Source organism: Mercenaria mercenaria, chromosome 12 (assembly GCF_021730395.1).
Source record: "Mercenaria mercenaria strain notata chromosome 12, MADL_Memer_1, whole genome shotgun sequence".
NCBI lineage: Eukaryota > Metazoa > Mollusca > Bivalvia > Venerida > Veneridae > Mercenaria > Mercenaria mercenaria.
In genome coordinates this window covers 63,116,848-63,133,879 of record NC_069372.1, presented here as the reverse complement: position 1 = coordinate 63,133,879, position 17,032 = coordinate 63,116,848, and the positions used below count along the sequence as shown (strand labels likewise).

Below are 17,032 nucleotides of genomic sequence, written 5' to 3'. Positions count from 1 at the left end.
CCTATGCCAATTCCTTAAAAATAATTACTGTTGAATATTGTAACTATTCAACTTTCACATCTCACAGTCCTTTTCTTTTCTTCTCAATCTATGTATTCGGACACCATTTAAGACTAATTTTAGTTGAATAGTGGTTATTCCACAGTAAAAGCATTGTCCCTTGGAATTCAAGATAGAAGAGTTTCCATTGTATACACATGTGTAAATAATGTTGCCAATATATTGAACTTCGAATAAATTATAACAAATATATATTTTACTCTCAAACATGCAGTGGCAGAACCTTAACCCATAACATTACCATAGATCACTGTTACCTGTAATGCTGGGTAAAGACCTTTGTTGTTTAAGTGACCCATGATGTTGTTACACAGTTGATTCATACCAGCTGTCAGGCCTTCACCTGTAGAACAATAGGTCATGTTACTTTTATAGGTCAAATTTTAAAATTTTAAAACACTAAGAAGTATTTTTGGTTCTCCAAAACAGTCCTTTGAATTTTTTCAATAATATACAACACATTACATTTAGAAATAGTACTGTACATTTTATGCTAATAAACTGAATAGCTTTTCACTGATTTTTGTTCAAGTTTCCAAGCAGGTGTGTGTTATCTAGATTTCAAGACACATGAAAAAAATGGAGTGGTAAACAAACTATGGATACAATAAAAGTAAAGAAAATATCAAATCTAAGCATTCATCACAAAGGTTACTAAATGCCACTTCTGCATTACTGAAACAAAAATGTAATACTTTACCTTTTCCTTTAATGATTTTCCATGTAGCTGTATGGGTGAAGGTTATCAACATTCTTAGATACACCATCATCATCTTCACATCCACATGATTCTCCGGCTGAAATATTTATACTCTTACATTTATTTACTGAATCTTTCCATAGTATTTCAGAAAGAATTAACATAATATGGTCATAACACAATTGTAATAAGGTCCCCTCCCAAATTAAAAGGAAAGGCAATGTTGTTCTAATGTTAATTTAGCATGATAAGTCTTCTTACTTCATTTAAGGGAGTGAAAGAATTTTCAAGAGATGAGCCGTGCCATGAGAAAACCAACATAGTGGGTTTGCGACCAGCATGGATCCAGACCAGCCTGCGCATCCGCGCAGTCTGGTCAGGCTCCTTGCTGTTCGCTTTTAAAGCCTATTGGAATTGGAGAAACTGTTAGCGAACAGCATGGATCCTGACCAGACTGCGCGGATGCGCAGGCTGGTCTGGATCCATGCTGGTCGCACACCCACTATGTTGGTTTTCCCATGGCACGGCTCAGATGATTTCAGGCTTGCTAGAACCACTGACCATTTGTAAGACAGCTGACAGGCTTCCTCACATGAAGAATCCTACATCCCTTATGTGGTCTTGAACTAGCAGGCGTGAATTGCAAGTGATTCAAAGTTAGCAATATTTACCACTTTTCCATGAAGGCCCCCTAAAACAATTTAAAATTATTTTACATTACCTTAGATTGTTTTAAGCGTATGACACACTTCCAGAGTATGTCCTTAACCTGCTGTATCCATGGTAACACAAACTGCTTTAACAAGGCCACTGACACATATGATACCTGAAAGGTCAATGTATCATTTCTCAAAAGAATATCCTTAAAATAGCGGTATTTCTGTTTTCTATTTGATCTTATCCTGCAATAAATGAATTCATTCTCCATCAAATCTAAAACATCATTTTGCTGTTTGAGTAAAAAATTATCACACTGAATAATTATGTCCTTGACAAAGTTTTGACCTATTCAGTCAGGCACTGACAGTATATCTGATGAGAGAAGCAGCTCAAGACACAAAAGCATATGATTTTATCTATATGAAACTTCATGCTCAGCAAACATCAAAATAACTCATTTAATATTTGCAAAAATGTTAGTCTACCAAACCTTGAGGTTATCTGAATCCATGGTGGCCAACAAGTATCTGCATAGCAACTCCAGATGCTGAAACATACAAAAACTCATAAATAATGGGTATCAAGTCCAACCTTTGTCTATTACAGTGAATATCCTATAAAAACAAATGAACTGTACTTCATATTCTGTTGATTCTGCAAAGCATCTTGACACCAGGTTGTTACTAAGAGTAATAAGGCTAGTAACTCTTTTGAAAACCTAATGCAAAATATATGATTTTCACCTTTTATTTTAAAATATACATTTATGCTTGCCAATTGTAGATTCTAAACATTGATGACTATTTGGCTAGCCGACGTCATGTCCATATAGTTAAGAAATATACCGAAGAAGCTTATGAATGTAAATCATGTTTTGGCAAGACTGTGCTGGTTTTTGAATTTCAAATGTCAAAAATTAAAATTTTAATACCGGTAATTACAATATAAATCCATTGAATTAAACATCAGTAACTGACAGCTATCTAAATCTATTTATTTAGACTGGATCCAAGGATATCAAACTGAGACTGAAAACCAGTCTCGGAATACAACCTTTCCATTGGTCTATTACAAGTGTTCAGAAACAACAAATTAGATGTTGGTTATTTGAATCTTGTCTCCAAACAGACTTGTTACATACCTGATTATCCTCGCCATCAGAGTAAGTGAACAGGAATCCCCTGATCAGCTTGTAGACTTCAAGTGCTGAAATAAATAACAACAACAATAAGACTATTGCCCAGCAATATAAGTCCCATACCTGAAGAGGCAATTGTCAATTGCTGACACAGGAACCACATTTTTTGTACTGAATTAGTTGAAGAATTTGCATATTCTACAAATAAGCTACCATCTGTAAATCAAGTTTCATGAAAATATTTCTTTTACTTTTTAAGTTATGACAGAATGTATTTTTTTTCTCCCATTTAAGGATTATTTGTTGTCATAGCAACCACCTTTGCTTCCTAAGCTACCATATGCCAAGCAACAAAATAAAAGAATATGCATGATGTAAGTTGTGACAAAATCCATCATTTGTGACTGACACAGGAAGATAAGCACATGAACAAACACAGAAAATATAATGTTGTGGATGTTCTCCACATAGTCTTCTATCTATTTACCAAATTTTAAGTATTAAAGGTTATTGCAGAATACACACTTTTGGTTATGTTTCGATTATTTGTTGCCTTCTGGTCATTATGTAGTTTTAATATGTCTATATCCAAAAATGGGGCATAACTCAAAAAATAATAATCATATGTGAAAGTCCCAAAAATGAATGTGCTCACGTCCACTTCATATTTATGATATACAACAAGTTTTATTTGAACTGGATGAGAAGTGTTAAAGGACTTGACTACACAAGGAAGTGTGGCGGACAGACAGTTCAAACATTTTGTGCTTTCCACATCTTCAATACCAGAAGCATAAAAAAGCAACATTCCTATATTTTAGACCTTAAAGGAAATGTACAACTGAATACAATCTAAACAATCACCTCCTACCTCATTGCAGAAAGGAAAGTTACCTGGTTTGAAATTTGGAGTGTATTCACCATCTTCTGCCTCAGGCTTGTTTAACAAACTCTCTATATCTCTCCTGTAATCAAATGTAATAATTAGTTACTGATTGTATATTGGGTCATACCTCTATCAGAAAGGGTCTGTGACTGAGTGGTTAAAATTGCTGACTTTTCACATGCTCCTCATGTCTGTGGGTTTGAGCACAAATTCAGAACATTATGGCTTCAATGGAGTGACTGTATATGGCTTCAATGGAGTGACTGTATATGACTTCAATGAAGTGACTGTAAATGGCTTCAATGAAGTGACTGTATATGACTTCAATGGTGTGACTGTAAATGGCTTCAATAATGTGACTGTATATGGCTTCAATGAAATGACTGTAAATGGCTTTAATAAAGTGACTATAAATGGCTTCAATGATGTGACTGTATATGGCTTCAATGAAGTGACTGTAAATGGCTTCAATGAAGTGACTGTAAATGGCTTCAATGATGTGACTGTTTATGGTTTCAATGAACTGACTGTAAATGACTTCAATGAAGTAACTGTATATGGCTTCAATTATGTGACTGTATATGACTTCAATGAAGTGACTGTAAATGGCTTCAATGAAGTGATTGTAAATGACTTCAATGATGTGACTGTATATGGCTTCAGTTATGTGACTGTAAATGGCTTCAATGAAGTGACTTTATATGGCTTCAATGAAGTGACTGTAAAAGGCTTCAATGATGTGACTGTATATGGCTTCAGTGAAGTGACTGTATATAGCTTCAATGATGTGACTGTATATGGCTTCAATAAAGTGACTGTATATGGCTTCAATGAAGTGACCGTATATGACTTCTATGATGTGACTGTAAATGGCTTCAATGAAGTGACTGTATATGGATTCAATGAAGTGACTGTATATGGCTTCAATGAAGTGACTGTATATGACTTCAATGGTGTGACTGTAAATGGCTTAATGATGTGACTGTATATGGCTTCAGTGAAGTGTCTGTTTATGGCTTTAAATGAAATGACTGTATATGGAATCAATGATGTGACTGTATATGGCTTCAATGATGTGAATGTATATGGCTTCAAAAAAGTGACTGTGTATGGCTTCAATAATGTGACTGTAAATAGGCTTCAATGATGTGACTGTATATGGCTTCAATGATATGAATGTATATGGCTTCAGTTATGTGACTGTAAATGGCTTCAATGAAGTGACTGTGTATGGCTTCAATGAAGTGACTGTGTATGGCTTCAATGAAGTGACTGTTTATGGCTGCAATGAAGTGACTAAATGGCATCAATGATGTGCCAGTAAATGGCTTTAATGATGTGACTGTAAATGGCTTCAATGATGTGATTGTTAATGGCTTCAATGATGTACTCTTGCCTAAAACTGAACATGGTGTTAGTACACAAGTGTTGAAAGTTTCAAAGCCAAAAAGGTTTAGTCAGAATATGGACTGGTCCGAAAAACTTAACCAAGGTGTGAAGCGGACGCTGACACAGACACCACGGTGAGTAGGATATCTCTACTTATTCTTCGAATAGTCGAGTTAAAAAGACAAACATTGATGCTTGCCATTAAGTTCAATTACTATAATATCAAATACTTTATAGTGATGTTTATGAACATTTGAAATTTTACCTTATCAGTAGTTTCAAGTCATGCCTGGACTTGTACCCTCTATATACACTCTGTAACAGAAAATTGGGATACTCTGATAGATTATTTACTATGTAAAATTGTAATAAATACTTGTCACTTCAAAAACACAAGCGGGCCATTATGACTCTAGACCGCTGTACCTGAGTAAACAATTTTGGTAGAATGTCAAACATGAAAAATATAAGTGAAATTACTTTTAAATTGGGCCAGTGTTTTCTGACAAGAAGGTTTTTAAGTGTCCATTATATGCATACAGGAAATACCATATACATATATAAACAAGAGCTGCGCCAAGCGGGGCAATATACGCCCGAAGGGTTACATCAGAGGATGGGAGCAAAATTCAAAGAACTTGACTGTTGAAGCCAAAAGGACAGGAACAGCAAAGGGAAGAAATTCCAAGAAAAATTCTAAGTCCACAAAATTCCTTACCAGGTACAGGTAGCGTGGGCTGAGCGCGAAACTATTGTAACTGTATATAAATAAAGAACAAGATACAATAGTTTCGCACTTAGCCCTCGGTATGTCAAAATACACCTAAAAATTGGAGGTACAATCCATGTTGTACCACAGAAAAGTGGTCTCAGTTTTTCCCTATGGCCAATAATAAAAACGTTTCCAAATAAGCTATTTATAGTAACATAATAGGGAAGTAATTAAAACAAGTGCTGTCACTAATGGTGACAAATGCCCCCCGCAGCGCCTTGACCTTTGACCTGGTGACCTTGACCTTTGACCTGGTGACCCCAAAGTCAATAGGGGTCGTGTACTCAATATGTACTATCAGCATGTGAAGTTTGAAGGTCCTGGTCGCAGTGGTTCGCGCGTAAAGTGCCTTCACGCAAAAAGTTAACATTGGTCCCTGTGACCTTGACCTTTGACCTGGTGACCCCAAAGTCAGTAGGGGTCGTGTACTCAATAAGTACTATCAGCATGTGAAGTTTGAAGGTCCTGGGTGCAGTGGTTCGCGAGTTAAGTGCCTTCATGCAAAAAGTTAACATTGGCCCCTGTGACCTTGACCTTTGACTGGTGACCCCAAGTCAGTAGGGGTCGTGTACTCAATAAGTACTATCAGCATGTGAAGTTTGAAGGTCCTGGGTGCAGTGGTTTGCGAGTTAAGTGCCTTCATGCAAAAAGTTAACACTGGCCCCTGTGACCTTGACCTTTGACTGGTGACCCAAAGTCAGTAGGGGTCGTGTACTCAATAAGTACTATCAGCATGTGAAGTTTGAAGGTCCTGGGTGCAGTGGTTTGCGAGTTAAGTGCCTTCATGCAAAAAGTTAACGTTGTGACGAACGAACTATCAAACGAGTTAACATTGGCCCCTGTGACCTTGACCTTTGACCTGGTGACCTCAAAGTCAGTACGGGTCATGTACTCAATAAGTACTATCAGCATGTGAAGTCTTAAGGTCCTGGGTGCAGTGGTTCGCGAGTAAAGTGCCTTCATGCAAAAAGTTAACGTTGTGACGAACAAACGGATGGGCAGTTGAAAACTAATATGCCTCCCTTCGGGGGCATAAAAAACTTATTGTAAGTGAACAAAAAGGGATCTGCCAAATAAAAACAAGAGTACTGCAATACAGAGCAATATACACAGAGCAAAGTCATATATGATATTTGACCCCTAAATGTGACCTTGACCTTGAAGTGAGTCAACCAAAACATGTGCTCTGCATGTCGTCTCGGTGTGGTGAACATTTGTGCCAAGTTTCTTTGAAATCCTTCAAGCAGTTCAAAAGTTACAGAGCAGACATGAAACAAACTCACCAAGTGTGACCTTGACCTTGAAGCCAGACATCCAAAACATGTGCTCTGCACGTCGTCTCGGTGTGGTGAACATTTGTGTCAAGTTTCTTTGAAATCCTTCACGGGGTTCAAGAGTTACAGAGCGGACACAAAATTGCTAACGGATGGACAGACAGACGGACACTTGGGGCGTAACATAATACGTCCCTTTGGGCATATAAAAAGTGACTATCACCTCAAGTGGCCTTGTTTTCAACAAACTGAAATAATCTGAATAAACCTGGTACAGGATCACCAAAGAAAAATTGCGGCGATATTATATAAAGCACAAAAATGTATATTTCATGGCCACAAACATTATGAATATTATGTTTTATGTAAATCAGGCAGATCATTAACCAAGTTTTTTGTTCAATGATTTGACCTAGTGACCTAGTTTTTCACCAAAGTAAACAAAATTTTAAACAAGCAATTATTCTGACCAAGTATCATGAAGATCAATAAGAACATGTGACCTCTATAGTGTTTCAAGGTTTTCCTGTGATTTAACAATACTTTCATAGGGACGTACATGTAGTTTTTGACATCAGGTACTCACTTTTCAACTTGACACAGAGACAAATATCTTGATAAAGATTTATGATGATCAATAAGAAAATGTGGCCTCTAGAGTTTAAACAAGCGAATCCTATAATTTGACCAAGTGACCCAATCTATGACCTCAGATAACTGAACTCCAATTTGAACTTGACCTAAATTTCACAGAGACAAACATTCTGGCAAAGTTTTGTGAAGACTGATCATAAAATTTGCCTATGGTGTTTTAAGATTTACCACAGAGTGCTAGTTTTTGACCTCGGGTAAATCAGTTAGCTTTCATAAAAACAAACATTCTGACAAAAGTTTTATGGAGATCCAACAGAAAATGTGGCCTCTAGAGCGATAAAAATATTTCTAACAATATGACCCAGTGACTAATTTTAGACCTCATTAATCAAATTTTGAACCTGTCCTATATTCTAACAAAATTTATGACGGCCAAGTTGAAAATGTAGCATACAGAGTGATAACAAGGTTTTTCTATGATATGACCTTGTTTAAGACCTCGGGTAACCAAGGTTCAAACTTGACCTAAATGTCATAGGGAAATACATTCTGACAGAGTTTTATAAAGATTAGGTAGAAAATATGGTCTTTAGACGTGTTAAAAAGTTTTTTCTTTTAACTGACCTAGTGACAAAGTTACTGATCCCAGATGACACTGCATCTCAGATTATCACATTCCACATATATACAAAGTTTAAATTCTTTCCCACAAGTGGTTACTGAGATATCAGCAATGAAAACATTGCCAGTTAAGGCATCCAAGCCACCAATAGGCTAAGTAGTAAGTACAATAGCTCCATCTATTCTTCAAATAGTCAAGCTTAAAATCAACAAGCATAGCAGTCGGCACATGTACTTTATGTTTGAAAACATATTTTGTATTTGCCTATAAATTAAAGGGGCATATTTACCTGAATTTTAATTGCAGATTTTTCTCGCAGTTTCTCTAATGCTCTCTCTTCCCTCTGTGCCTTAGTTTGCTCAAGGAAACTATTTTTCTGATGAGCGTCAACCTTGCTAAACATGGCTGTCAACCTTAAAAACAATAAATTTAATATTAATTATCTAACAAATAGTCTGAAATGATAAACCTACTACTAGTCTGAAATATGAAATCTGTCTGGAATCATTTTTCTTGAGTTGCTGTTGTTCATCAGGGGTCTCGCAAGGTCCAATTTTTTGGAAGAAGTCACTTCTTCTAAGTCCTTCAAGCTGATTTAGGGAGAAGTGGGGAGACTGCCGATATTGTAAATTTTACCTGCCGATTTCTGTTGCTATATCTTGTATGAATGCAGGATGAAAGGGTTTATTACCAACACCAAGTCACCATTTTGATGAACAGTATCTCACTCGAATAAAACTTAAAGTAAACTGTGAAAACTAACAAGAGGGCCATGATGGCCCTATATCGCTCACCTGTTATCACTGCACTTGAGGACAAGAAGGCCCTCAGAAAAAATATCTAAGTCCAAAGGACAGAAACAACAAAGGGAAGAAATTTAAACAAAAAGAAAAAAAAATTCCTACAAGGTATCGATATGTCAAATTTTTAAAAACACCTAAAAACTGGAGGTACCATCCATGTTGTACCACAGAAAAGTAGTCTCGGCTTTTCCCTACAGCCAATAATAAAAAAGTTACTAAAATTAAGCTATTTATAGTAACGTAAAAGGGAAGTAATCAAAAAAAAAAATTGTAAGTGAACAAAAGAAGGATCTGCCAAATAAATCTGTTGACATAAATGAAATTTCAGATTAGTATCTTCATAAGATACGGAGATATACCCATTAAAATTTGAAATAAAGGGAGGTAATTTGACATAAAATCAGTCCATAGTTATCTACCCTGATTGTCTCAATAATGAAATTTCAAATAAGTCCTATAAGTACTTACTGATATAAATCCATTTTGATTATAATCAGGGGAGGTAATCAGATATAAAATAACTCTGGAACCTACGATTAGATCTGATTTGTCATGGAATCCAAGATTTATTGTTGTTGAAGATATTTTGGAAGTTTGTATCAAACAAGAGCTCGTCAAACACGAAATGCCCCCCTTGATGCATTTAGTAATTGCACAAGGAACAGAAATTATATGCTCACTGTAAACAAAAGTACTACCATTCTGGCTTAATCTGACCTTGACCTTTAACCTATTAACCTAACAAGAGATTACAGATTAATCTTGGCGCCAGCCACTGAGCCATTTTTGAATGTTCCAAATTTCAAGACTAGCTCAAGGTCAAAATCAAGGTCAAATTTCATTTATGTACAAAACAATGTGTATGTGGTCCAAATATGAAAGCGGTGGCTTGAGAAATGTGAAAGCAGGTCACTAGATCAATTTCAAGGTAAAGTTCATTTCGGTAAACAGAACTATGCATATGCTTCAAATTTGGAGGCTGTAGCTTGAGAAATGTGAAAGTAGGTAATAGATAAAAATCAATGTAAAATTTCAATTCAGAACACAAAACTATGCATGCAGTCCAAATTTGAAGCCTGTACCTTCAAAAATGTGAAAGTAGGTCACTAGGTCAATCTTAAGATCAAAGTTCATTTCGGTACACAAAACTATGCATGTGGTTCAAATTTGAAGGCTGTAGCTTGAGAAATGTGAAAGTAGGTCACTAGGTCAAAATCAAGGTCAAATTTTATTTCGGAACACAAAACTATGCAAGTGGTCCAAATTTGAAGCCTGTACCTTCAGAAATGTGAAAGTAGGTCACTAGGTCAATCTCAAGATCAAAGTTCATTTCAGTACACAAAAGTACGCTTGTGGTTCAAATTTGAAGGCTGTAGCTTGAGAAATGTGAAACTAGGTCACTAGGTCAAAATCAAGGTCAAATTTTATTTTGGAACAAAAAACTATGCATGTGGTCCAAATCTGAAACCTGTACCTTCAAAAATGTGAAAGTAGGTCACTAGGTCAATATCAAGGTCAACTCATGTGAAAATTCATCTTGCCACTCAAAACTATACATGTGGTCCATGTGGTCCAAATTTGAATGATGTAAGTTATGGACATGAAGATTCTAAGTTTTAACCTATATAAGTCTATATGAACCATTTGACCTCTGAGACAGGGCCATATTTGACCTAAGAGGGATAACTTGAACAAACTTGGTAGAGAACCACTAAATGATGCTACATTACAAAATACCAAAGCCACAGACTTTGCGGTTTGGACAAGAAGATTTTCAAAGTTTTTCCCTATATAAGTATATGTAAACCATGTGACCGCCAGGGCGGAGCCATATTTGACCCTAGGGGAATAATTTGAATAATCTTAGTAGAGGATCACTAGATGATGTCTTATACAAAATATCAAAGCCCTAGGCCATGTGGATTTGGACAAGAGGTTTTTCAAAGTTTTTTCCTATATAAGTCTATATAAACCATGTGACCCTAGGGGTGGGGCCATATTTGACCCCAGGGAAATAATCTGAACAATCTTGGTAGAGGACCACTAGATTTTGCTACATACCAAATATCAAAGCCCTAGGCCCTATGGTTTTGGACAAGAAGATCAGAAACCATTTAACTGTTCCTGGCCAATGTGACCTTGACCTTTGACCTAATGACCTCAAAATCAATAAGGGTCATCTGCTGGTCATGGCCAACCTAACTATCAATTTTCCTGATATTAGGCCCAAGCGTTCTTGAGTTATTGCCTGGAAACCATTTTACTGTTCCTGGTCACTGTGACCTTGACCTTTGACATACTGACCTCAAAATCAATAGGGGTCACCTGCTGGTCATGACCAACCTCCCTATCAACTTTTATGATCCTATGCCCAAGTGTACTTGAGTTATCATCCAGAAACCGTTTTACTGTTCAGGGTCACTGTGACCTTGACCTTTAACATACTGACCTCAAAATCAATAGGGGTCATCTGCTGGTCATTACCAACCTCCCTATCAACTTTCATGATCCTAGGCCCAAGTGTTCTTGAGTTATCATCCGGAAACCGTTTTACTGTTCAGGGTCACTGTGACCTTGACCTTTAACATACTGACCTCAAAATCAATAGGGGTCATCTGCTGGTCATTACCAACCTCCCTATCAACTTTCATGATCCTAGGCCCAAGTGTTCTTGAGTTAACATCTGGAAACCGTTTTACTATTCAGGGTCACTGTGACCTTCACCTTTAACATACTGACCTCAAAATCAATAAAGGTCATCTGCTGGTCATTACCAACCTCCCTATCAACTTTCATGATCCTAGGCCCAAGTGTTCTTGAGTTATCATCCAGAAACCGTTTTACTATTCAGGGTCACTGTGACCTTGACCTTTGACATACAGACCTCAAAATCAATAGGGGTCATCTACTGGTGATGACCAACCTCCCTATCAACTTTCATGATCCTAGGCCCAAGTGTTCTTGAGTTATCATCCGGAAACGGATAGGTCTACATTTCGACCGACCGACCGACAGACTGACCGACCGACCTACCGACCGACATCTGCAAAACAATATACCCCTCCTTTTTCAAAGGGGGGCATAATAAAACCATAAATGAAGTCTCTATATGGCTGCAAAAGCCAAAATAACTAATTTTGGACCTTTAAGGGGCCATAACTCTGGAATCCATGATGGAATCTGGCCAGTTCAACAAAGGAAGCAAGATCTTGTGGTGATACAAGTTGTGTGTAAGTTTGGTTAAAATCAAATCATAAATGAAGCTGCTATTGTGCAGACAAGGTCAAATAAGCTAATTTTGGACCTTTCAGGGGCCATAACTCTGGAACCCATTATGGGATCTGGCCGGTTCAAGAAAGGAACCAAGATCTTATGATGATACAAGTTGTGTGCAAGTTTGGTAAAATCAAATCATAAATAAAGCTGCTCTTGTGCAGACAAGGTCAGAATAAAAATACATATAGATTCAAATCAATTCATAGAATAAAGTCAATTTGACGTAGTGAATACTTTTTAATGCATATTTAATTTTGTAGCTTAGGGTGTGCATTGACTAATGCTGACCTGTATCTTTTTTAAAGATACTTCTTGTTTAAACTTCTAGGCCTGTAATAATTGTAGTGGTTGTTTCTATTAACTTTCACTCTAGTCATTTTTCAACTCACTCTTTTCACCTGTTCTCGTAGATTTTGTCATCTTCATTGCCAAGTCAGGCTCAATCTACTTCCGTTGGTTGAATGGCGTGAGTGCTACCTTGCCTTTTTTTTAAATATTATCTGCAAATTCTGGATATGTTAAAGAAGCATTTAAATCAAAAGCTGTGGTTTATTTGGTAACTATAAATGTAAAGAATTTCAAATATAAGAAATAATGGCAAAATCACGGCAGGCAGTCAACATGGCGGCTATATCATGTCCAGTCGTAGTTTCACTACAGAGCGGATTCAGGTTATTTTTAGGCTATTTCCACAGGAGTCTTGCAACAGATTATACTGTCTAACAATACAGAGCACCTGCACACACCTTAAGAAAATATTATCTATTCCATTTGAAAAACCTGTGGAATTTTTCATCCACCATTCAAAATGTACAGTTTTGATAAGCTGTTAAATGACCATCACCCCAGATATTTGCAGGAAGTAAAGGTAAAATATACCGGCCAAACTCCAACACAGTGTTACTTCCCCTTATCGGTACAGTAGACACTGCCACCACGTATAAATTGGGCTGAATTTCAACCGAGTTGTATTTTTCTTTATTTTAATTTTGTTGTACAAAGTTTTTATCTCAGTAGTTAAATATTAAACATTTTGTTTGTAAAACGAGCAAAAAAACTAAAAAATAATACAGTAATACTAAAATTACTTCTTTTTTCTGGTGTTGTGATGCGCACCTGCTAAAGTTGTAAACAATGAAATTACTTGACGGTATTTTGATTACAGTAAGAAAATTTGACGAGTGGCATACTACAAAATATAGATATATCAAATACTTTCATTATGTTCTTAAAGGTTGTGACACAAATCATGTCAATTTGACTGTAGATTAAGGCAAACATTTGATTTACCCGGTGCTGCCAAGCACACCGCCATTTTAGGATTACATGGTTGTACTATCATCATGTGATTTGCTTGAAGGCAGGGATGATTGTTTAAGAAATAATATATCTCATCCAGTGATTTGTCGTTGAATAAATCATTGTTTGGAGTTCAGATGCGAAGGAATTATATCACGAGGGGGCAGCCCGAGTGATATAATAATACGCATCTGAACTCCAAACAATGATTTATTCAAGAGCAAATCACTAAATGAGATATATTATTTCGATTCTAACACATTACCAAGGATTTTTAAGTACATCCTTGACGACATTCATTAAATATTTGCCGGTTTTCAATCGGTTTCTTTTCCAACACGCCGCTATGCCGTTTGACTCCATGACGTAATAATTGTGACGTCAGAACAGTGATTTGTTGTATAATAATTCAATGTTTTCTGTCTTCTTTGTTTAATAGGAAAATGAATCGGATCATGTTAGAATTGACAATATTCCTGCGCAGAGGTTGTATACTGGCCTGCAGCCAGAAAAAAAATGTCAAGTCATCAGGTATTTGATATGATCTATATTCCTTGTGTTGGCCTCATGTTTGCATAACTATACCTACTATTTCTTTAAAAAATGTATTTTTCTCATGTTTTTGTAATATGTATCAGGGGCGGAGAAATCTGATTTTTACTTGCTTGTCTGTTTTTGTGATTTCCTACTTTTTACTTGTCCGTATGATAGTTATATAGTAAATTCTGGTAAAATTTCATTTGTCCGTACAAGCTTTTGGACAACCTGGGCAATACATACAATTGAATTTGCCGCCCCGGTGTATATGTGCGAACTGAGAAAATGTTGTCAGATTAAATTTGAAACTTGGAAAACATCATCCGATGAACTTATAATACACAGCATGTCACTTTTACCAGACCATCTTGACATGCTAATAAATCAATTATTTTCTGTGTAATCTGGCAAAAACTTTGAATAAAAATGTATACCATAATGATAAGGACTGCATATAAAACCAACTAAATGACAGTGTTATGGTTGATGTTTTAATGGAAAAATCATCACAACCCACACCGCTAGTTAAATTGCTATGGGTCACTAGGTTCCACCTTCACCTCTGCTACTTGGTGCATTATCGGTTGGTACAGAAGTGACATCATTCTAGACAAGCTTACTGTCGCTGAGTGGCTGCTTTTTAATTTCTGACTTTTGCAGCCACCGCGTTACAGTTTGACCGTCACAATATAAAACAAACTGTATACGTCAGATTAGTTCGACTAACATCATGCTGACTTGATCAATAAAAATGTCATCCCGATAAGCCAAATGAGTAAGGCTAGGTAACAGAGTTGAACAGTCAGGGCTTTTTCTGGCCATTTTGGGAAAAAGGCCCCTGTGCTTTTTGGGAATTTTCGACTCGCGAATACTGTCATATTGGGAAATATATGTATCGGTTAAACATCCAAATTAGGAAAGTATTTCCATGAAAATCAGTCTTTTTTTTTTTTTCCTTACGTATATTTCTGTGATTTCTACTGCTAATATTCATAAAAGGAAACTGCTTTATATTCAAATTCAAGCTGAAAATTCAATAAAATCTACAATACAATGGTTGCACCACTATAATTTGCAACAAAATAGGTCTAAAAAAAAAAAATTTTTTTTTTTTTTTTTTTTTTTTTGCTTTGATTGGGAATTTTTGAACAGCTATTGGGAAAAAATATGCATATTTGCCATTGGGAATGGGGCCGAATTTCGGCCCCGTTGGACACGCTGAAAAGCCCTGACAGTACATTATTTTACTGCTTTGACAACTATTTGAATATTAATCTAGAACTTTTAGAACACTGTGCTTGGTAGCCAAAGGAATATGGGCTGAAATTATCTATCTCGGTCGAACAATTTTGGGTGCGAATCTAATGGTGTTAATTTTCTGAGCACACTGCTGAAATACATAGAAGCATTGGACAAGTTAAACTTAAAAATAAACACCACATTTATTCATACATACCGTATACCTAACACATTATATGCTAAACCATTTTGTGGCCAGTATAATCTAAATTTTGTGAATTTGCGAGTTTTCTTTTTTGCGATCAGGTATAATTTGCCCTATCATATTTGACTGGGATAAAATGACCGAGGAAGTAATAATAATGACACCAAAGTGTTATCCTATTATTACTACGGTGGCATAGAGAGGACATAGGAAATATTTTATTTATCAAGTGCGCACGTGTTAGCACCACGTGCGCACGTGTTAATTATCACGTGCACACGTGTTAATTATTACGTTCGCACGTGATAGCTAACACGTGCGCACGTGAGCTAACACGTGCGCACGTGATGCTAACACGTGCGCACGTGATAAATAAAATATTTCCTATGTCCCCCCATGCCACCGTAGTGACCACGACTTGCATTTTATTTGCCGTTTTCCTTCCTTTAAATTTCGTCATGATTTGAAATTCGCCAGACGTTTCCGACAGCCAGTTTTGCTAAGCATTTCTTATTTACTCTTCTATCTTTGAACTTACTTACTTCTAACTTTTCTACTTTTCAACCCACATCTTACTTTTCTGCCTAGTAACCACCCATCACATAATAGTCAAGAGTGACTGCGCTGATGTAACACGTAGATGTAGATGTAGACTCTATATCATATTTCTAGGCAGATTTTAAAAAAATAGTTATGTTTTTGACAATGTAATTCCAAATTTTTCAACATAAAACAAAGAGCTATAAAAATAAATCAAAGTAAACCAAAGAGCTATAACATTATTATTATTACTTCTTTGCATAAAAATAACTTTTTTCAGAACATACAATGATAAACACCACGTGAGTAGCAATGTGTAGCAACTTTAACGTCGGGACCATATTACCGCATCGCTCGTCTTTTAACATGTGCTTGTACCGCAGAAAAAAAAACAAAACATTTGCATGTACAGTCTTTTTCAAATTGCATTACTAATGAAATCGCATTTTGTGATTACCTCCCTTTCAACGAACTAGTTTTGAAAATTGCATAGTCTTTTAATAATTTCTTTTGTATATTTTATTTTAATGATGTATGTGCCTACAGGCGTCTATATCTATATAATGCTTCCAAAGTGGTTTTCATACTTCCTGGTATCGCTGTACATGTAACTAATATAGATTTCCATATCAAAGGGAGGGAATCAGCACTTTATAGTGTTCTGTTCAAACGTATTGCAACACAAGCCTGTGCACGGCAATGCAAACATACTTTTCTAGTTTCTGCCATCCGTTTGAGTGTAAATGGAACTGACTACTCAATGAATATAGTTCAATGTTATTGATTAGATATGGTATAAAGAATAACAAATATAAGGGTGTAACCATCCGATATATTGGGTTAGATTTATCAGTAAATGTTTTTAATAAATGATTTAATCACTTTCGTTGTCAATGTGAGACTAATAAGTTTACTGTTATTCAATGAGTTGCTTCTGTATTCAAATTTTATTCCGAAATACGATATACCACCTGGACACGCATCAGACAGCAATACAACATGATTGCGTTGAAAACAGTTAGAACTGTGATTATGATT

The 17,032-nt window shown here is 36.2% G+C and overlaps 1 protein-coding gene across 1 annotated transcript in view; it reads right to left on the bottom strand.

The window, feature by feature from the left end:
* The window catches only part of LOC123533428 (ubiquitin-protein ligase E3B-like), a 41,991-nt gene extending 26,406 nt beyond the window's left edge, over positions 1 to 15,585 (bottom strand). The window contains exons 1-9 of the mRNA XM_053520619.1: positions 15,467 to 15,585; positions 8,385 to 8,508; positions 5,099 to 5,148; positions 3,453 to 3,523; positions 2,562 to 2,626; positions 1,911 to 1,967; positions 1,482 to 1,586; positions 761 to 857; positions 318 to 403 (exon numbers count right to left, since the gene is read on the bottom strand). Of these exons, the coding sequence (XP_053376594.1) occupies positions 318 to 403; positions 761 to 857; positions 1,482 to 1,586; positions 1,911 to 1,967; positions 2,562 to 2,626; positions 3,453 to 3,523; positions 5,099 to 5,148; positions 8,385 to 8,498 (645 nt within the window). The 5' untranslated portion in view covers positions 8,499 to 8,508; positions 15,467 to 15,585. The remainder of the gene's footprint in view (positions 1 to 317; positions 404 to 760; positions 858 to 1,481; positions 1,587 to 1,910; positions 1,968 to 2,561; positions 2,627 to 3,452; positions 3,524 to 5,098; positions 5,149 to 8,384; positions 8,509 to 15,466) is intronic.
* Positions 15,586 to 17,032: the final 1,447 nt, after the last annotated feature.